The sequence below is a fragment of the Aegilops tauschii genome, chromosome 5 (assembly GCF_002575655.3).
Source record: "Aegilops tauschii subsp. strangulata cultivar AL8/78 chromosome 5, Aet v6.0, whole genome shotgun sequence".
NCBI classification, from domain to species: Eukaryota; Viridiplantae; Streptophyta; class Magnoliopsida; order Poales; family Poaceae; genus Aegilops; species Aegilops tauschii.
Genome location: NC_053039.3, coordinates 37,377,752 through 37,400,635, shown reverse-complemented (window position 1 = coordinate 37,400,635; position 22,884 = coordinate 37,377,752). Strand labels below are relative to the sequence as shown.

The following is a 22,884-nucleotide window of genomic DNA, read 5'->3' as shown; positions in this document are numbered from 1 at the left end:
CTTGCTCTGATTTTCGTATTCCTCCTTGCTCTGTTTTTTCTCGTGGAACCTTGATGCACGGTTGCTGATCCTGATTACAAAATATGTAGGTAGAATTCGTTTGCTTATTACGATTTAGAATTTTGTTATGCCATGTTCAGTACAATCCATTCATCTATAGATCATACACAATATGATTTATTTTATAGTCTGATATGTCTTACATTGAATAACATAAATGCAGGATAACTACGTACTAAAACAGTAATATATATTAGGAGATGGCTCCAAGTAAGATATGGATGAGACTAGTGGATGAGCGATTAGATGATGAATACTTAGAAGGGGTTGAGAATTTCCTTGACTATGCATTCAGCCACGCAGGTAGGGAGAATGAAATTCGATGTCCATGCGTCAAATGCTGCAACACAGACTCTCATCCTTGTGCATTGGTTTCTGCTCACCTGAAAGTGTACGGAATTCTGAGAAATTATACCTTTTGGTACCATCATGGTGAAGTTGCGAGGGGACCTCAAACAGTTTCTGAAGGTCAAGGCGATGAAGAAATGCAAGCAGAGAGTGCAGATGGGTATGACCCAATGCAAGATTTGTTGCATGATATGTTTCCTCAAAATAATAATCCAACTGAGCAAACAACGACACCACCAACTAACGAAGAGGAACCAAATAATGAAGCAGCAAAGTTTTATAAATTGCTTGACAACTACAACCAGCCACTTTATGAAGGTTCTAGCACCACTAAATTATCTGCACTAGTTAACTTGCTTCACATTAAGAATTTGGGAAAGTGGAGCAACAAGTCCTTCACCATGTTGTTGGAATATCTGTGGAAGGCTTTCCTACCACAGAACTCTACTTTGCCAAATTCTTATTATGAAGCGAAAAAAACTATTCAGGAACTAGGACTGAGTTATAGGAAAATTGATGCTTGCACGAATCATTGCATGCTCTACTGGAAAGAAGATATAAATGCGGAGTCGTGCAAGGTGTGTGGAGCATCTAGATGGAAAGAAGACAAGCGCACAAGCACCACTCTGCACTCGGCAAAAGGGAAGAAGATTCCACAAAAAACTATGCGGTATTTTCCCTTAAAGCCAAGGCTGCAAAGGATGTTCATGTGCCACAAAACTGCTGAATCCTTTAGGTGGCATGCGGAGGGCAGGGTAGATGATGGTGTCATTAGATGCCCTGCTGACTCGAAAGCTTGGAAATATTTTGATGCAAAAAACATCCCATTTGCAAAAGAAATTCGCAATCTTAGGTTTTGTCTCTCTTCTGATGGTTTCCAACCATATAAAACAATGCGAACATCTCATAGCATCTGGCCCGTATTCCTTGTTCCCCTAAATTTGCCCCCATGGATGTGCATGAAACAAGAAAATGTGATGTTGTCCATGTTGATTCCAAGGCCTGATGGTCCTGGTGATGCAATTGATATTTATCTGCAACCACTTGTAGAGGAATTTACTGAACTATGGAACGAGGGTGTTGACACCTATGATGCATCAACGAAAACAAGTTTCACACTGCGTGCAGCACTTCTGTGGATGGTCCATGACTTCCCTGGTTATGCCAACCTCTCTGGATATAGCACAAAAGGAAAATTGGCTTGTCCGGTATGCCACAGTGGGACTTGTTCATTAAGGCTTAAAAAAGGTGGGAAGTTCTGTTACATGGGGCATCGACGCTTTCTTCATAAAAACCATAGGTGGAGGAAAGATAAAAAATCTTTTGATGGTACCATAGAAACCAGAGAACCACCAACACCCTTAACAGGACAAAATGTGATGGACCAAGTGGCTGATCTAGAGGGGATTATCTTGTCTAAAGATGCAAGTAAGAAGACAAAGGTGTCCCACGATGAAAGAGGAGATAGCTGGAACAAAAGAAGTATATTTTGTAATTTGCCATATTTCAAAACTCTCTTGTTGCGCCATAACCTTGATGTCATGCATATAGAAAAGAATATATGTGATAGCAGCATGGCAACAATTATGGATGTCAAAGGAAAAACGAAGGATAACATAAATTCTCGGCACGATTTGCAACGAATGAAAATAAGGCCAGGTATGCATCCGGACAAGGAAGGGGACAAGCCTACTTTTCCATCTGTGCCTTTCACTTTGCTTCCACCCAATAAGATTTTGTTCCTTCGGTTTTTTAAGGACCTCGAAGTTCCAGATGGATGTTTTTCAAACCTTGGCCGCTGCACTAATATGAAAGAGAAAAAAAATTTAGGACTGAAGAGCCACGACTGCCATGTTATACTAAATCATTTACTTCCTCTTGCACTGCGTGGACTTGTTCCCCAGAATATTTATGACCCTTTGGTTGAGCTTTCACAATTCTTTTGCAAATTAAACTCCAAATCACTTTCAGTAGAAGAACTTAATGAAATGCAGGCCCAAATACCTGTGACACTATGTAAGCTTGAAAAGGAATTCCCACCGTCCTTTTTTGATGTCATGATGCATCTGCCTGTTCATTTGGCTAATGACGCTCTTGTTGGTGGACGTACAATATATCGGTGGATGTATCTCTTTGAGAGACAAATAAAGTGTCTGAAATCGCTAGTGCGAAATTTGGCACGACCTGAGGCTTCCATTGCAGAGGGATACATTGCAGAAGAGTTCATTACATTGTGCTCTAGGTATTTGGATGATGTCGAGACAAAGCATAACCGACCAGGCAGAATCAATGATGCACCAGGGGATGACAACTATTATTTTTCAATATTCAATCCGGATGGAAGGCCATCCGGTGGTCGTAAACCTAGAGATCTTAATCTTCTTGAAGCAGAGCAAGCTCATATTTATGTTTTGAGAAATTGTGATGAAGTTCAACCATATATCAGGTATTGATTATTCGGTTCACTTGTTAAGTACTTAGTCAACTAATTTTTGCTTGCCCATATCAATTAAGCTTTGTATTATTGTAGTGAGTACTCCAGTAGTCAAGATGGATGTTCACTGCAACCATTTACCACCACGTGGAACCAGAAGTTCAATCAGTGGTTCAAAGAGAAGGTAAAGGTTCCAGAATAAAGTCTGTATGTACATACATATGCACGTACATTTCAGTATTTCTGTGTGAAGATGTTAACATAGCTATTTTTCACTGCATAGGTAGCCAGCTTGCGCGAACATGATAAGAGTGAGCTCACCGAAGACCTTTTGGCACTATCACGTGGTCCATTGGAAAATGTAACATGTTTTACTGGCTATGACATGAATGGATTCAGATATCGTGTTCAAAGTCGAGATAGACACCTCTGCACACAGAACAGTGGGGTGGCTGTACTTTCAGAACAAGGGGATAATGGTAATGCAGTAGAATATTATGGCATATTGACAGAGATAGTCAAACTGCAATACTTAGGTGGAAGGCGTGTGACATTATTCCGTTGCAACTGGATTGACGTATTTGACAAAGAGCATGGGATGAAGAAAGACAACAAGCATGGAATCGTTAGTCTTAACCTGTAGCGTTTGCTTCTGACAGATGAGCCTTTCGTTCTAGCTAGCCAAGTCTCTCAAGTATTTTTTGTCAAGGACAATCTTATAAAAGGATGGCACGCAGTCGTGAAAAATCCATCACGTCATGCTTATAGTGTACCACATGGACAGTCTGATGATGAAGCCTCTGAAGCTGAACCTGACAATGGCGATGAAGATGACTTGCTTCAAAATTCGACATCAACATCACGTAGAAAGAGAACAACATGATGACACTAGTTTATGCAACTCTTAATCTGTAGCAATCGATTTGCTTCATATTTTTGCTTTTACCTTATTAATAAACAGTGACACAAGTAGTTATGTACTTACTTAATTTGATTTAGCATTCAATAATTCATTATCAGTATATCAATATTCACTTATTTAATTCAATTTTACTTTGTATAGCCTTTGTGCACACTTCAAACTAACTCTATATGCGTAGGGTATCACAATGAGTCAGCACAGGTATGGAAACTTGACAGCATTAGCTCGGGAAAGATGCTCCTCACAGTTGAATAAGTCTGGACTGGTACACCAGGGTATTGCTAGGCGGACCTTGCCAGAGAAATCAAGTCAAATAGCAGATTTCAACAGAAAAAGGGTTACTCACAAGCCTCATTTGCAAGATGAGGAACTGTGGAAAAAGTATGAGTTAGCTGCAAAAGGTACTACAGAAACATGAAAATATTATTCAAGCTATCTACTAAAGGATGATATAATGTGGTTGCTTGTTTTCATAGATGGAAATGATGCGGCAACAAATACACCAATCTTGTTTACTACAAATTGGGATGCTGATGATTCCGGAAGTGAGTTTCTAAGTACCATATATTGTACCAAGAATTGTTTCTACGCTTTATTGTCTTCAAGTAACTCATAATATATTGCAGCTATGAGTGATGAAGCTGATACCAGCAATGATGGTGACATGGGAAATGATATGCATGATTTTCATGGTATGAAAAACTTCAATTTTTTCATTTTTCCTTCATCCACCATGCTGACCGATTGGTTGTATATTTTCAGATGGTGCAAATGGTGCAGATGAATTAATGGGTAATGAAAATCTGGAAAGTGAAGAATCCTAGGATAGCCATGGCTTTGCAGGTACCTCAAAGACCAGTAAGCACAACAATGCAACTGAATTAGTTGATGAAAATCTGGAAAATGAAGAAGTGCGGGGTAACCATGACCTTACAGCTACGTCCAAGACTAGTAAGCTCAGCAATGCAACTTGATTAGATGATACTTCAGCCAGACCGCTACAATATAAATTGTAGCTTGAATGTTTTTCTTTTTTTGTACTTGATTAACATATTTCTTTCGAATGGTGCAGGACCTCAAACAGGTGAAAAGCGCAGGGTCCGTGGGAAAAATAAATGCAAGGAAGTAGCTGATCTCATGGAGTCCCAAAAAATTAAAGTCCGGTTTTACAATAACCGTGCGCTTTCCAAAAGTTTTGCACGACACTTTTGTAGAATCGTCCGTAATCCTGGAATTACCCCGATGAGGGTAAAGGAATGGTCCAATATTACTGATGCAGCTCGGAAACATATATTTGATGCAATTAAGGTATGTTTGGTTCAAAGTTCTAGCATTATAATCTGATTTTCTGTACTGATGTATTTATGAGACTCTGTTTTATGAACAACTATTTAGGACAAGTTCGAAAATATTGACGACAACATTGAATAGATGTGTACAAAGATGAGATATTAGACCATCTAAAGAAACTTTGGATCAACTGGCGTGGAGACTTGCACCGGCATTTTGTGAAACCCAACAAGACTATGCAGGAAGCTATGAAAAAGGTACCTAAAGATATTCCAAAGGATGACTGGGAATGGCTTGTCAAGGAGCATTTTTTCAGCAGGGAGTTTCTGGTATGTTCTCATGTTGCCTCTTAATTTTCAACCATTTGTGCAGCTGACAATATAATCCTCTTTAACTACAGAAAAAGAGCAAGAGAAACACCCAAAACAGAGCTAACCTCAAAATGCTTCACCGATCTGGCAGTAAACCCTTTAGACAGATAATTTGGGACATGGTACATGCTTTCACTTCTCTTGTTTTTCATTTCTAATAATATAAGATCAGTGTGAGTTGTCTTTCCATTTTGTTTCAACTAATAATAGTCACTTGCCTATGTTGGAACAGGGAGGAAAGGAAAACAAGCCACCGAGTATGGATAAACTATTTTCAGAGACACACAAGAAGGGTACAGACTTCCCTGATTCTACAACCTCCGCCAAACATGTAAGACTTAATTTAACGTTCATAACTTCCATAATGAACAGCACGTGTACAATTCCTACTTAGAGATAGAAGTTTATGCAAATAACTTACTGTTGGCACCTCAGGCAAAAATTAAGACCATAGTTCAGTTGAATCCTGGTCTTTCAAATGATGAAGTCATGCAGAAATGTGACACATCTAAGCGGCGTGATCGCGTAGTTGGATTTGGTGGTGGAATTAGAGCAAGAGATTTGCGAGGACCAGCATTAAGTAAGGCTGAATCAATTTCTCAACTTCAAGCTTCTGAGCAAGCGAAACAAGTACTCGAAGAAAAGGTCAATGGCATGGCGCAAGAAGTATCAGAAATTAAGCATCTTCTATCTGGTAGATCTCTAACTGATAGTTCTCATGAACGCCAACATGATCAAGTAAGTTGTTCTCACACATTGGTTTTATTTGTCATTATACTTTGATGCCATTTATTTACATGGACTGACTTTCATAAACTAATCAACATTTTGTAGGACTGATGGTCCACCAGAATATATATAAGCATAAGGAAGAATATATATAAGCATAAGGAGGCATTGTAATCGCTGGTGAAGAATGATATCCATTCAACCAACGATGGCGTCCCTCTATTGAAGACTAATAAATATTATCTTTTCTACTTGTCTCGTTTTCCATATAGATATGTTCAAATACATTGGTGATATAAGGAGTGCTTTTGACTCAATTTTCTTAGAAGATATTTTAGTTTCAGAATTGTGTGCCAGAATATTTGTACTTCTATTAATAAAAGATGTTATGATCCTTTCAATTAAGATTCTTTTGTTTCTATATTAATGTGGATGTTAATATTGAAATGTTGGATGCTGCATAAAGTGATTGTTGAAGGAATGTTATAATATAAGTGGTTCTAAAGAATATGAAAGTGTTAAGAGAGTGGTCGGTAATGATACTTTGGCCAGCATGCTAACATTATTAGCGACGACAAAAGTGGTTGTTATTGCCTTGGGATCGACACACCATCCCACTATTATTAGCGACGACAAAAGTGGTTGTTATTGCCTTGGGATCGACACACCATCCCACTATTATTAGCGACGACAAAAGTGGTCGTTATTGCCTAGGGATCGACGACGACACACCATCTCGTCGTTATAAGAATAACGATCACGAAAGGTACGTGGTCGTTATACTTTTAACGATGGAGCCTACTACGACCAGCAGATTGTGGTCATTACTGACCTTTAACAACCACAATCCAACCATTAACGATCACATATACCGTCGTTAAAAATGGTATTCCTAGTAGTGTGTGCCAAATAACCCACTGGTCTTAGCAGGCCAAAATGGTGGCCCATTCACAATGCGAATCGTCCACAAGCTGAAATTCAGATGGGCCGTAAATGCGCTGACCTACTACACGGGCCTTTAACAGGCCAGAAGTATGGTCGGGCTTGATTAGTGTCATTTTTATATGGGCCGTTAGTAGGCCCGATGTGACGTTGGGCCACATATGGCACATGGATTTCGTCCGATGTTAACAAGCCGAAAGTCACAACAGGCTGAAAGTGGCCCAAATCTATAGTGGGCCTCTAACAGGCCGAATGTCAGACATGGCCGAATATGACCCAAATCCTTCACGGTCGTTTATGGGCCGAAAGTTTCAATGGCCTATAAATGGGCCCAAATGAATCAGGACCTTTAACAGGCCGGAAACACACCGGGTCGTAATTCGGCCCAAATACTTAGCGGACTATTAACCGGCCAGAAGTGACCATGGGCCGCGATGATGACAAGTTTAGGACGAGCCGTTGACGGGCCGATTTGACACTAGCCGTACGGGCCTTAACTGAGAATGTTGGGCCTTTAGCTAGGCCGGCCCATTATGGTCTGCAAAATCTTGTGGGCCTTTAGTTGGGCTGGCCCATTATGGTCTGCTAAATCTTGTGGGCCTTTAGTTGGGCCAGCCCATCTAATCTTTATGGGCCACTTTTGGGCCGGTCCACGTGTCAACATATCATAGGCGCATCTCACCCATTGGATGAGTGACACATGTGCCAACGCGGAGCTGACACGTGGTTCTGTCAGCCAATGAGAATTTTACACGTGGAAAATCGGCATTGGTCATGGCTGTTAGCGGGTTATCGGATCCAAAACCAGACCCGATAGCTTAACGGTGACCCATTACGGTGGATGCCACGTGTCGGTCACCCTTGACGAAAGTACTTCCATGACACGACATTTATAGTCATGGAAGTGGACACTTCCATGATGATAATTTTGCTAATGTCAGGGAACACTTCTACGACAGCACATGTATGACTATCTTGATTCTTTCATAAAATCGTCATGGATGTACATGCATGACAGAAAACGTGACCTACTATGACAAACACGTATAATCACGGAAGTGTATTTGTTTGTAGTGGGAGGAGGAGGCGGCCGGCCTAGAGGGGGCGCGCCAAGGGGTGGAGTCCTACTAGGACTCCACTCCTAGTAGGATTCGACCCCCTTCCTTCCAACGGAGAGGGGAAAGGGGAAAGAGGGGAGAGGGAGAAGGGAAGGGGGTGCGCCCCCACCCCTTGTCCAATTCGGATTGGGCAGGGGGGAGGCGCGCGCCACCTCCTGTGGCCTTCCTCCCTCTCTCCAATATGGCCCATGATGCCCATTAACTTTCCCGGGGGTTTCCAGTAACCTCCCGGTACTCCGAAAAATCCCCAAACCTCTTCGGAACCATTCCGGTGTCCGTATATAACCTTCCAATATATCAATATTTACCTCTTGGCCATTTCGAGACTCCTCGTCATGTCCGTGATCTCATCCGGGACTCCGAACAAACTTTGTTCAACAAAACACATAACTCATAATACAAATCGTCATCGAACGTTAAGCGTGCGGACCCTACGAGTTCGAGAACTATGTAGATATGACCAAGACACATCTCCGGCCAATAACCAATACCGGAACCTGGATGCTCATATTGGTTCCTACATATTCTACGAAGATGTTTATCGGTCAAACCGCATAATGATACGTCTCCAACGTATCTATAATTAATGAAGTATTCATGCCATTTTTACAACAATTTTATATGGTTTTGGTATGTTTAGCATGGAACTAACCCGGACTGATGCTGTTTTCAGCAGAACTACCGTGGTGTTGTTTTTTGTGCAGAAATGAAAGTTCTCCAAATGAGCTGAAACTTTTTGATGATTTTTTTGGAACAAAAGAGACCCCAGAAGCTTCATGGAAGGACCAGGAGGTGAAGGAGTAGGGCCCAAGACACCGGGGCGTGCCTGGGCCCTTGTTCGTGCCCCGGTGGGTTGTGCTCACCTCGAGGCCCATCTTCGCATCAAACCGATGCCAAAAAAATCCTATAAATAGAGAAACCATCAGAAGTAACCCTAGACTAAAAGTTCCGCCGCCGCGAGGCTCTGTAGCCATAGAAAACCAATCTAGACCCGTTCTGGCACCCTGCCGGAGGGGGAACTCATCACCGATGGCCATCTTCATCATCCCGGCGGCCACCATGATGAGGGAGTAGTCCACCCTCGGGGCTGAGGGTTTGTACCAGTAGCTATGTGTTTAATCTCTCTCTCTCTCTCTCATGTTCCTGAGATGGAACGATCTTGATGTATCACGGGCTTTGTTAATTTAGTTGGATCATATGGTGTTTTCCCCTCTCTATCTTGTTGTGATGAATTGAGTTTTTCCCTTTGAGATTTTGTTGTTATCGGATTGAATACTTATATGGATTTGAGAAAACTTGATATATGTCTTGCAATTGAATACTCGTGGTGACAATGGGGTATCGTATTGATTTACTTGATATATTTTTGGCACTCAAATGGCGAATTCCCGAGGTGACATTGGGGTAATCTATGCATAGGGGTTGATGCACGTTCTCGTCTTTGTTTCTCCGGTAGAAATCTTGGGGCACTCTTTGAGGTTCTTTATGTTGGATTGAGTATTATGAATCTGAATTTGCTTTGGTGTTATTTTAGTACGAACACTAGGATAGATCGAACGGAAAGAATAGCTTTGTGTTATTTTAGTACGAACTCTTGAATAGATCGAATGAAAAGAATAGCTTTGAGGTGGTTTCGTACCCTACAAACAATTTTGTCTTATGTTCTCCACTAGATAGGAACTTTGGAGTGATTCTTCGTTGCACTTTGAGGGATGATTATATGATCCATTTATATTAGCATTGTTGAGAGATTGCACTAGCGAAAGTACGGACCCTAGGCATTTTTTAAGCATTGCAATATCGTTTGTGCTCCGTTTTATCAATTGCTACCTTGCTGTTTTTTTATTGTTCCTATCACAAAAATCAGTATCGATTATCATTACTACACTTTTATTACCATCTCTTCGCTGAACTAGTGCACCTATACAATTTACCATTGTATTTGGTGTGTTGGGGACACAAGAGACTTTTTGTTATTTGGTTGCAGGGTTGCTTGAGAGAGACCATCTTCATCCTACACCTCCCATGGATTGATAAACCTTAGGTCATCCACTTGAGGGAAAATTGCTACTGTCCTACAAAACTCTGCACTTGGAGGCCCAACATGAGTCTATAAGAATAAAGTTGCGTAGTATACATCAAGATCTTTTCTGGCGCCGTTGCCGGGGAGGTGAGTGCATGAAGGTATATCTTTTGACCTTGCAATCGAATCTTTTAGTTTCCTGTTTTATCACTAGTTTGGTTTATAAAACGAAAACTACAAAAAAATGGAATTGAGGTTGCATCATATTATTGATCATCTTTATAATATCTTTCTTGAAAATGATGGATCAGAAAATTGTGCTCAATTGTTAGAAGAAGAAGTCCATAAAATGTTTGGCACAAAATATTTGAATGACAAGCATTATTGCAATGTTGTTGGGATGAATTCTTTGAATATCCATGATGCTAATGATATGCAAAGCTACAAGCTTGGGGATGCTATGTTTGATGAAGATGATATTTTTAGTCCCCCAAGTTTTGGTGAGAAAATTTATTACGATGATGGCATGCCACCTATTTATGATGATTATATTGATGAAAGTGAATTTGGATAGGTCATGACTTCATTTAATGATGAACCCACTATTTTGGAAGAGGATCCAATTGACTATGACAACAAAGTTCCTATCTATGATGATTATGGTGATGACATGTATGCTATATTTAATAATAATAACTATAAAACTTCTCATCATGATTTTAATTTTCAATCCCATGATAGTTATTTTGTTGAGTTTGCTCCCACTATTATGAATGGTAATAAATTTGGTTATGTGGAGAGTTACGAAATTTCTATGCTTATGCATCATGAAAATAGTGCTTTATGTGATAGTTATATTGTTGAATTCATTCATGGTGCTAATGAAAATTATTATGAGAGAGGAACATATGCTTGTAGGCTTCTCACTAATATCAAGTTTCCTCTCTTTATGTTGAAAGTTTTGAAGTTGCACTTGTTTTGCCTTCCTATGCTAGATGATTCTTGTTCCCATAAGTTGTTTGCTCACAAAATCCCTATGCATAGGAAGTGGGTTAGACTTAAAATGTGCTTGCCATGTGCTTAATGATGCTCTCTTCATGTTTGAATTCTTATCTTTTATGTGAGCATCACTGAAATCATCATGCCTAGCTAAAAGGCATTAAACAAAAGCGCTTGTTGGGAGACAACCCAACACTTTTACCTACTTTTTTTGTGTGTTCACATGATTATGCTATTGTAGTAATCATGTTTTATTGCTTTTGTTTCAATAAAGTGCCAAGTAAAGCCTTTGGGATAGGGTGGATGATAGTTGACTTGAATCTGTGCAAAAACAGAAACTTTTGCGCTCAGTCCAGGAAATTTGAAACTTCACTGGAACGCGATTTTGATCTGAAAGTTTTATAGGTGATAGATATACAAATTCTCTACGTTGTCCTAATTTTGCAGATTTTTTGGAGTAGCAGAAGTATGGTTGGAGTACATATTACTTCAGACTGTTCTGTTTTTGACAGATTCTGTTTTCAATGCATAATTTGCTTGTTTCCTAGTTTCTACGGCTTATATTGCTTAATATAAATTGTGGAAATGATATGCTACAGTAGGCATTGTGTGGAAAAAATTATGAATCTTGTCTTTTACAGTACCAAAGTGAAACGGTTTGCTCTTTATCATACTAACCTATCTCACGAAGTTCCGTTAAGTTTTGTGTGATTGAAGTTTTCATGTTTTGGGTTAGATGTCGATATGAGGAGAATAAGGAGTGACAAGACCCTAATCTTGCGGATGCCCAAGGCACCCAAAGGTAATATTCAAGGAATATCCAAGCAACTAAGCTTGGGGATGCCCCGGAAGGCATCCCCTCTTTCGTCTCCAACATTATCGGTAACCTCACTTGGAGCTATGTTTTCATTCGTCACATGCTATATCTTTCACTTGGAGCGTCATTTTTATTTGTTAGGATTTTCTTGCTGTTATTTAGAATAATATTTTGCATCTTTCTTTTCAATAAAAATGTCAAGGATAGCCTTTACCATGCTTATTTTGCAAGTACACTGGTGTTGTTTCAAAACAGAAAGTTTATCGCTATTGCAAAAATTCCCTAGAAAAGTCAGAATGTGATAAAATGTTGAAACTTTTTGCAAAATAAGCTCTGATAAATTTTCTACAGTGTGGTTATTTTTCATAATTCTTGGAGTTAGGGACGTTTGATGAATCTTGTATTCTTTACAGACTGTACTGTTTTGGCAGATTGCTGTTATGTTTGCATTGTTTGCATATGTTTGCTTGTTTAATGATTTTATTCGAGGATAGGAGTATTAAATATGCAGAGGCATTAGTATGCAATGTTGAATAATAATTTTTGTTATTTTCTATTGTAGAGAATGATAAGGTTTTTGCATTGGTTTATACTAAATTATCTCACAAGTTCTTGTTGAGTTTTGTGTGGATGAAGTTTTTAAGATTTAGGGAAACCGTGATATGAAAGGAATTAAGGAGACACAAAAGCTCAAGCTTGGGGATGCCCAAGGCACCCCAAGATAACATTTCAAGAAGTCTCAAGCATCTAAGCTTGGGGATGCCCCGGTAGGCATCCCACCTTTCTTCTTCAACGATTATCGGTTAGTATCGGTTGAGCCTAAGTTTTTGCTTCTTCACATGATGTGTGCTATCCTTGGAATGTCATTTTGTTTTGTTTTACGTGCTGTTTTAATAAAATACTTAGATCTGAAAGTTTTAAATAAAATAGAGTCCTCAAATAGTTGCTAGAGAGGCTAATTAAGCGGCACTCACATCCCGTCAACGAAGCTCTTTTCTATGGAATTGCTCTAGTGCTTCACTTATATCTTTTTGAGCACGACGTGCTTTAGTATTTTTGAAGAAATTCTCTCTTGATTCACCTAAATTTATTTGAGAGAAATAAATATTATGCTCATGATCTTCACTTATATTTGTTTGAGCTTATCAAAAGCAACACATGGAAACTAGTCCCAAAGTGATAGATATCCAAGAAGGATATAATAAAAACTTTCATGAAGATCATTGGACAAAATAAACTTGATTCCTTGTAATTGTTTTGAGATATGATGATGTGATATGTGAGTCATGTTGATGAGTAATTATGCTTTAGTAAGAATATTGGTGTTAAGGTTTGTGATTCCCTATGCAAGCACAAAATTCAATAGTTATGCAATGAAATTACATCCTACTTGTGGTGCATTATTCGGTGTTAATTATGCTCAATGCTCGCTTATGAGATTATTCGTTTCTTGGTTGGTCGCTTCTCAATCTTTTGCTATCCTTCATTTTGCACTAAGTATGATCATTACTTGTGCATCAAAAATCCTTTAAACCAGTTTTGCCACATGAGTACACTATATCTACCTATATGCGGTATTCTTTTTTGCCGTTCTAAGCAAATTTGTATGTGCCATCTCTAATTTTCAAAATAAAATTCTCTTTTGTGTGCACGTACCACTCGCGTGGCGGTGAGGGGTGGCCAATATTTTCCATGCTAGATTTATTATTCTCACGATAAGTGTTTATTCACTTGTCATTGCACGAGAGTAAGGAAAAGGTATTAGGGATGCCCAGTCTTGAAATAAAAAATGAATTTAATTTATGTTGTCAAATAATAAATTCCTTGGAAAGTGTTGGTATGGAGGGCACCCGTGGATACGATTAGCCATGGAAAGTGAAAGTATGGTGGAAAAAGGAATAAACTTTATTTTCTATTTGGGAACCGCCTATGATATATCTAGCATGGAAAGTGTTGGGAGCTCTAAGTCGTTTTCGTTGGTGGGAAAAGTATGCCTCTCAAAATGTTTTTATCTCTCAATTTTTGCTTTGAGCTCTGGCACCTCTACAAATCCCTACTTCCCTCTGTGAAGGGCCCTTTCTTTTACTTCATGCAATTTTTATTTTAAATTCGAGTCTCCATCTTCCCTTATAAAGCACCAACTAGGAGGCACTATGATCGTACTTGAGCATTTGGTGTAGCTAATATGCGAGTGTGTTTCATGAATGGGTCAATGATTGAGCATGATGGGCTAGGGATAACTTATTTTAGCGTTGATATTTTGAAAGACATGGTTGCTTGTTGGTATGCTTGAGTATTTAAGTTATTATGTCAAAACTAGACTATTGCTTTGAACAATATAAAAAGTCCAAATATCCATGCTACAAAAGAAAAATTATATATATGACGAATATGATAGGTAGCTTTCCACAACAAAATTTTCGTTTTCAATTGCTACTTTATCATAATAAGTTTTATGAGAAAGAGTTGCTGTTATGATGCTAGGAAAAGTGATTGGAATTATCATTGATCAAACTTATGCACTTTGCTAGCATTCACACTTCATAAATTATTTCTTTTATCATTTACCTACTCGAGGACGAGTAGGAATTAAGCTTGGGGATGCTGATACGTCTCCAACGTATCTATAATTTATGAAGTATTCATGCCATGTTTACAACAATTTTATATGGTTTTGGTATGATTTGCATGGAACTAACCCGGACTGACGCTGTTTTCAGCAGAACTACCGTGGTGTTGTTTTTCGTGCAGAAATGAAAGTTCTCCAAATGAGCTGAAACTTTTTGATGATTTTTTTCGAACAAAAGAGACCCCGAAGCTTCGTGGAAGGACCAGAAGGTGAAGGAGTAGGGCACAAGACACCGGGGCCCATCTTCGCATGAAACCGACGCCAAAAAATCCTATAAATAGAGAAACCATCAGAAGTAGCCCTAGATTAGAAGTTCCACCGCCGCAAGGCTCTGTAGCCACCGAAAACCAATCTAGACCCATTTCGGCACCCTGCCGGAGGGGAAAATCATCACCGGTGGCCATCTTCATCATCCCGGCGGCCACCATGATGAGGAGGGAGTAGTCCACCCTCGAGGCTGAGGGTTTGTACCAGTAGCTATGTGTTTAATCTCTCTCTCTCTCTCTCTCTCTCTCTCTCTCTCTTTCTATCTCTATCTCTTGTGTTCTTTAGATGGCACGATCTTGATGTATCTCGGGCTTTGTTAATGTAGTTGGATCATATGGTGTTTTCCCCTCTCTATCTTGTTGAGATGAATTGAGTTTTTCTTTTTGAGATTTTGTTGTTATCGAATTGAATACTTATATGGATTTGAGAACACTTGATATATGTCTTGCAATTGAATACTCGTGGTGACAATGGGGTATCGTATTAATTCACTTGATATATGTTTTGGCACTCAACTCGCGGATTCCTGAGGTGACATTGGGGTAATCTATGCATAGGGGTTGATGCACGTTCTCGTCTTTGCTTCTGCGGTAGAAATCTTGGGGCACTCTTTGAGGTTCTTTATGTTGGATTGAGTATTATGAATCTGAATTTGCTTTGGTGTTATTTTAGTACGAACTCTAGGATAGATCGAACGGAAAGAATAGCTTTGTGTTACTTTAGTATGAACTCTTGAATTGATCGAACGGAAAGAATAGCTTTGAGGTGGTTTCGTACCCTACAAACAATTTCGTCTTATGTTCTCCACTAGATAGGAACTTTGGAGTGATTCTTCGTTGCACTTTGAGGGATGGTTATATGATCCAATTATATTAGCATTGTTGAGAGATTGCACTAGCGAAAGTACGGACCGTAGGCCTTGTTTTCAAGCGTTGCAATATCCTTTGTGCTCCGTTTTATCAATTGCTACCACTACAAAAAAATACACTTCCGTGATGATACGTGTTTGTCATAGTAGGTCACTTTTTCTGTCATGCATGTACATCCATGACAATTTTATGACAGAATCAAGATAGTCTTACCTGTGCTGTCGTAGAAGTGTTCCATGACATTACCAAAATTATCATCACAGAAGTGTCCACTTCCATGACGATAAATCGCGCGTCACAGAAGTGCTTTCGTCAAGGGTGACCGCCACGTGGCATCCACCGTAACGAAACGTCGTTAAGCTATCGGGTCCGGTTTTGGATCCGATAACCCGTTAACAGCCCCGACCAATGGGGATTTTCCACGTGTAAAATCAGCATTGGCTGGAGGAAACACGTGTCGGCTCACTGTTGGGACAGATGTCATCCACTCATTGGACCCAAAGCGCCTATGATACGTCGACATGTGGCACGGCCCAACAGAGGCCCATTCCTGTTAAAAGGCCGGCCCATTTGACTTGGTCAAAAGGTGGTGGGCCGGCCCACGGCAAGCCTGTTAACGGCATGTTCGCATATAGCCCATTTACAACCCGCTAACCCAGGGCCCGTTTACGGCCTATCCGAATTAGGCCCAGTAGCGTCATCTGGGCCGTCCAATATAATTCCAGCCCATTTTAACTTCTGGCCCATGTATGGCCCATAACGTATTTCGGCCCATATGAGTCCCTTTGTAACTCTTGGCCCATTAATGGCCCGTGGTGAAACAGGCCCGTAATGAACAGTGTATCGCTTTATACCCATTAGCGGCCCATTATTCCATCGGGTCGTTTCCAGCCCGTGTTACCTTTCGGCCTTCTGAGGGCCCATTTATTCTTGGCCTCATTTCCAGCATTCGGTTACTTACGGCCCGTTATTGGCCTTTTCTGCTTGTGGGCCAAATTCAGCCCGTGGATACAGTCGGCCCGTTTGTGGCCCGTTAATCTGTTCGGCCATTTTCATAGCATCATCAAATACGACCTATTAATGGCCCGTTATGGTCAGCCCATAAAACATACAATTTCCACTCTAGCCCGTTTACGGCCCCTTATACGGCCCGTACAAGGCCTATAGATGAGACGGCCCGTAGAAGGCCCATGGATCCTACGGGACGTAGAAGGCCCATTAACCCGACGGCCCACAGAGGGCCCATTGATCTGACGGCCCATAGAAGGCCCATTGGTCCGACGGCCCATAGAAGGCCCATGGATCCGACAGCCGATAGAAGGCCCACAGATCCGACAACCCATAGAAGGCCCACGGATCCGACGGCCATAGAAGGCCATGGATCGTCCGTCCCGTAGATGGCCCATGGATCGTACGGCCTGTGGAGGGCCATGGTCACTACAACGTTTGGGCGAGTTGGCCCCCGTTTGAATGATATAACATATGCAAAGAATTATCCTACTCTATACTATCACCTCTAAAAAACATACACTATAGAATAAAGAGACTAAGGCATAGAAACGTAGAATAATCCTACACTATACAATAAAGAAATTACAGCCGATTATACCCACTGGGCATTATGGTTTGGCACCAGTGATAATAAAGCATACACAAACAACAAATTACATACACTGGGCAAATACAACTCATACATCATGGATGCGCATCAACATAACTTACCATTTGAACTATAATCTCTTTAGAAAATAGGATTGGCCGGATTTAGATAGCACAAATTTCAGTCTGCAAAATCTCCAATTCCTTCGTTGTTACCTCAGTGTCTTGTTTCATTTTTTTGACTCCTGCATCTAATACCTGCATGTCCAGTCTCAACTTGTTGATTGTATGTTCAGAATCATGTACACGTTGTCTTGCCACCTCTAGTTGATGCTCGAGAACATCAGCACATTCCGATTCCAATCCATAATCATTTGGTAACGGCCATGCCGCACTGCTCGCAGATCTTTGTGTTGATGTCACTTCATCCTGAAATGTTTCTATAAGTACACATGACTAGGGCAAAAGTATAGTTACAACAGTGAAGCGAGCAAGACAGACTATTTTGTACATGGCAAAACAGGACTAACAATAATGTTACACGTCATGAAGCATAAGCAGGTGATATTTTAAAAATTATAAAAAAGGTAGTTTGTGCAGCCTGCATACAGAAATCTCTCTTAGCTCACGAGAGGAGCATGATGTTGGGGCCCAATCCAAAACACAGACAAGTTGCAAATTTAGACAGCACGTTGCGTAGAAGTAAGCAAGCAGTTTGCCATTCTGTAGCTCAATTAAAGTCTTAGGGAGCATAATGAACAGCAGAGGGTTTCATACAAACATACTACAACAAGCAAAACTATGCAATCATTAGCCTAGTATAAACTAGATTGTGAGCCTCATGCAATAATAGTTGGTTAATAGACTTCAAAGCTTCAGGCACACTTCGGCAGAGTAATTAAATGGTAAAGCCTTTAATTATGTCAACTAATAGTTATACAAGTACCCAACATCAGGCATCATTCTTTGGGCATCTCATTAACTGAGGACAAATAAAGCAATTGAAAAGAGCAAATTAACTATGCCTGAAACAAACAAGGAATTGAAATGTTGAGTTGGATACAGTGACTTACCTTAACAGGTTGAAGAGGCTAAGCGCAGCTGCTACTTCTCTTGCAAGGCTCCTTCCTAACATCTTGTACTTGGAAATCCTCAATCTTATCTTCATTGCACCCCCTCTGCAAGGTGACACAAACTAGCTAGTTACTCGTCTCCTTGGAAGATAAATATGCATACTTTCCAGTCTGTGAACACAAAAGGATGAGATTATAACAAAACAACACCACATAATGAAACATGCTCCATCTCTTGCACTTGCACACAATGAAATGAGCATTTACTATGTCTGCACTATGTAAAAACTAGGCATACCTTCGAACTGGATCTCTAGGTACTCTTGGAGAGCCTACTTTAGTGTACAGCCAAACCTTTATGTCACCTATGAGTTAGAAAAGGCCCCACTACAGCAGCCCTTAGTGTTTAAATCATTGACAAGCTATGTTAGAGTGTTAGGTCAAGAACAACAAGTAATCAAAGCAAACAGTCCTAGTATGGCTGGCTGATGCAAACAAGCAATTGAACAGATGTGTGAGCAAATCTTAAATATCAAGAAAACAAGCAAAGAAGGAGGCTTAAAGACCATCACTTGACTGACCAGATTTAAGGGGCATTTAAACATCATGTGCAACGTATGAACTAACATAAACATTGCATATTCCAGATTCTACAATGGAATGCACATGTATTAGGTTATGCCATGTATGATGATGCCTAAATGTACACAATAGCAGGCATGAGTGATTCATCATTGCACGCACAATTGAATTGCAGGTTAAGGGCCAGTTCTATTCCGCCTTTTCAGGGCTTATTGTCAAAATAAGCCATAAAAGATGTAAAGAAGTCATTTTTGAGTTATGGACTTGGGCTTAACTAATTTCGCTTTGGAGGGGGGTGTTTCGGGTAGAACCTCACTAAAAACTGAAGGGAAGGGGAATAGTGAAATGACTCTGTTGTCTGCCTATATTACACTCAAAATGCAACTGGTGACGCCCGCTGAGGGAGTCTTGGATAAGGGGGTATCCGGACTGCCGGACTATATACTTTGGCCGGACTGTTGGACTATGAAGATACAAGATTGAAGACTTCGTCCCGTGTCCGGATGGGACTCTCGTTTGCGTGGAAGGCAAGCTTGGCGATTCGGATATGTAGATCTCCTTCTCTGTAGCCGACTCTGTGTAACCCTAGCCCCCTCTGGTGTCTATATAAACCGGAGGGTTTAGTCCGTAGGACCAAGATCAACAATCATAATCATAGGCTAGCTTTTAGGGTTTAGCCTCTATGATCTCGTGGTAGATCAACTCTTGTAATACTCATATCATCAAGATCAATCAAGCAGGAAGTAGGGTATTACCTCCATCGAGAGGGCCCCAACCTGGGTAAGCATTGTGTCCCCCGCCTCCTGTTACCATTAGCCTTAGACGCACTCGGCATTGGTTGAAAAGCCTTCCCGAAAACTCAATTGGAAGTTGGGAGGAACTTGAGGATGCTTTCAGGGCTAATTTCCAAGGGACCTATGTCCGACCTCCAGATGCAGACGATCTAAGTCACATAATTCAGCAACCCGGAGAGTCAGCCCGAAAGCTTTGGAACAGATTTCTCACTAAGAAGAATCAAATCGTCGACTGCCCAGACGCCGAAGCCTTGGCGGCTTTCAAGCATAGCGTCTGGGACGAATGGCTCGCCAGACATCTCGGCCAGGAAAAGCCAAGGACAATGGCAGCCCTCACAAGCCTTATGACCCGCTTTTGCGCGGGCGAGGACAGTTGGTTCGCCCGCAGAGGTACCAACAACCCTGGCACATCCGAAGTCAGGGATGGCAACGGAAAGCCATGGCGCAATAGAAATAAGCGTCGAAATAATGAAGACAACCCAGACAATACGGCAGTCAACGTCGGATTCAGGGGCTCTCGACCCGGTCAACAGAAGAAGCCATTCAAAGGCAGTAGAGATGGACCGTCCAGCCTAAACAGGATTCTAGACAAATTATGTTAGATTCATGGCACCCCCGAAAGACCTGCAAATCATTCCAACAGAGAATGCTGGGTCTTCAAGCAGGCCGGCAAACTAAACACCGAACACAAGGGGAAGGAGACGCCATGTGAAGACGAGGATGAGCCCCGCCAGCCGAATACTAGGGGACAGAAGAAATTTCCACCAGAGGTCAAAACAGTAAACATGATTTACACTGTAGAGCCCGTCGCCCCCAAGTTAAACACATGGTCGGCCTGCCCGATCTCTTTCGATCGCAGGGATCATCCGACTAGTATCATGCATGGAGGTTCGGCTGCCTTGGTGCTTGACCCAATAATTAACGGATACAATCTCACCCGAGTCCTTATGGACGGCTGCAGTAGTATCAATCTGATATATCAGGAGACTGTCCGCAAAATGGGGATAGACCCATAAAAAATTAGCCAAAGCACTACTACCTTTAAAGGAGTAATACCAGGCGCAGAGGCCCACTGTACAGGCTCTCTAACATTAGAGGTTGTATTCGGTTCTCCCGACAACTTCCGAAGCGAAGTACTAACCTTCAGCATCGCTCCATTCTGAAGCGGCTACCATGCACTACTTGGAAGAACGGCTCTCGCCCATTTTAATGCAATCCCGCATTACGCTTATCTTAAACTCAAGATGCCCGGTCCACATGGCGTCATCTCAATTAGCGGAAATATAGAGCGTTCTCGGCGTGCGGAAGAATATGCGGCGGCTCTAACAGCCAGACCAACTCCCCAACCCGAATAAATGATCGGTCAGCAAGACCACGGACGCGGCTAGACGTGTCCGGCGCACCACTAGTTGTAGTAGCCCAGATAAACCTGAGCTTGGTTGGCGGACACGCCCCCACATGTGGTGCTAGGGGCTGCCCGCACGTACAAAGGCTCATAATCCGGCTAGATCCTATTAGTAAATTAATAGATTGCATTTTTATGGTTCATTAAGAAAAACCAACTTTTCGCATGATTACCAGATTCTCTCACCTGGGTTTTCTCTTTTTTGCAGATGATCATCGTGCTACACCCTTCCAGGATACGGCACAATGGAGACAAAAGGCGCAGACGTGCAGCAGGGCCCCGGTCAAAGGTTTCTTTTTAGATTAAGACCCTGCGTAAACCTTTTGTAATGTCTCTTGTTGATTCACCCCCTCCGGATACTTTATACAACCGAGTGGGATAACAGCGTTATTGGCATTTTGTCACGCCAAGATTAATGCATGTACTTGGAAATTTAGGGCTCATTATCGAGGGCGTTACTCAACCAAGATTATGTTGTAAAGTCCGAATACCTTAGGGAGTGTTCGGCATCGCGAGTTTGGCCTTATATGCATCAGCTCCGAATCATGTCTTTGGTCAAATGTTGGGTTTGCCCGTCTCCCGTGTTTTGATACCTTACATTCCGCTCTATCGGCTAAGGTGCCACCGGGAGAACTACTGCGATTGTGCCCCGGTTCGTCTGGGCGAGCACCTCAGTAGAGAAAGTTGAAAACTGACTGTCATGATAAAGCGAGAGACTGTTCAACCACTCGATGACTCAGCGGAATCTTTGGGATTCCTCCGCATTAACGAAGGACCGTTTCCTGGTCATGTACGCGCACCGTATTCGGATGAGCGCGGACATACCATGGGCTATATAGTTGCCCCACCGTCAAACTCCTATGGCTAAGTGAAAGTGTTAAAGCAATATAGTCCGATTGCCTTGTTCGCCGCGCTATCACCTCCTCAAACGGACCAAGACGTTGGATCAAGTCTGATTATGCGTTTTACCGAACACCCCCGCATTATATGCGTGGGGGCTGAAGCCGACGACTGCAATCTTTCAGGTTATATAAATATATACATAAACGGCCGCACAGGAGGCACTTAATACTTTACAGGCAAAAGTATAAAAATAGCCTTTATAATCAAAATAGCATTGTTTTTACAATCAAGATACATGTCATTAGAACATGGTACTTTTTGAGCACTGAGCCTCTATTAAACGGGCACCTTCTAGGACTTCTTAAAAATAGTGCTCGGGCGAGTCCTGGCCTCCGGTCGGACCCCTGGTTGCAATGGCGGTGGCCTCCATCTCTGCCCAGTATGTTTTAACATGGGCAAGAGCCATCCGCGCCCCCTCTATGCACGCCGACCTCTTTATAGCGTTGATATGCGGCACAACACGAACAAATCGTTTCACTAAACCAAAATAACTTTCCGGACTTGGTTCCTTCGGACAAAGATGATCCATCACAGATCTCATGGCAAGCCCGGACAACCTATGGAGCTCGGCCCACTCGGCCATTTGTTCATTCAACAGCAGCGGACGCTTTGGAGCACTGAACTGCGACCAGAACAACTTTTCCACCTCATGATCCTTTTAATCTTTGAAATACTTAGTCGCATCAGCAGCACTCTTTGCTAAGTGCAGG

General features: G+C 41.5%; 1 protein-coding gene across 2 annotated transcripts; it reads left to right on the top strand.

The window, feature by feature from the left end:
• Positions 1–1,532: 1,532 nt before the first annotated feature.
• LOC109735275 (uncharacterized) lies at positions 1,533–6,690 on the top strand. 2 transcript variants are annotated; one of them, XM_073498587.1, is made up of 11 exons: positions 1,543–2,854; positions 2,939–3,026; positions 3,126–4,165; positions 4,241–4,309; positions 4,391–4,456; positions 4,527–4,715; positions 4,837–5,383; positions 5,455–5,547; positions 5,658–5,756; positions 5,861–6,163; positions 6,260–6,690. In XM_073498587.1, exons 7-11 carry the CDS (start codon positions 5,291–5,293, stop codon positions 6,263–6,265), a joined length of 594 nt encoding a protein of 197 aa, XP_073354688.1. In that variant the 5' UTR covers positions 1,543–2,854; positions 2,939–3,026; positions 3,126–4,165; positions 4,241–4,309; positions 4,391–4,456; positions 4,527–4,715; positions 4,837–5,290; the 3' UTR covers positions 6,266–6,690. The 2 variants fall into 2 exon arrangements, 1 of the variants encoding a protein (XP_073354688.1); XR_012183576.1 differs by lacking the exons at positions 5,455–5,547; positions 5,658–5,756; positions 5,861–6,163; positions 6,260–6,690 and having other exon boundaries at positions 1,533–2,854.
• Positions 6,691–22,884: the final 16,194 nt, after the last annotated feature.

Bases quoted from the DNA above. Each gene is read 5' to 3' on its own strand.
- LOC109735275 (XM_073498587.1), top strand. From the start codon at position 5,291: ATGCAGGAAGCTATGAAAAAGGTACCTAAAGATATTCCAAAGGATGAC. The intron at 5,384-5,454 runs GTATGTTCTCAT...CTTTAACTACAG, and splicing joins TTTTCAGCAGGGAGTTTCTG to AAAAAGAGCAAGAGAAACAC. The intron at 5,757-5,860 runs GTAAGACTTAAT...TTGGCACCTCAG, and splicing joins CTACAACCTCCGCCAAACAT to GCAAAAATTAAGACCATAGT.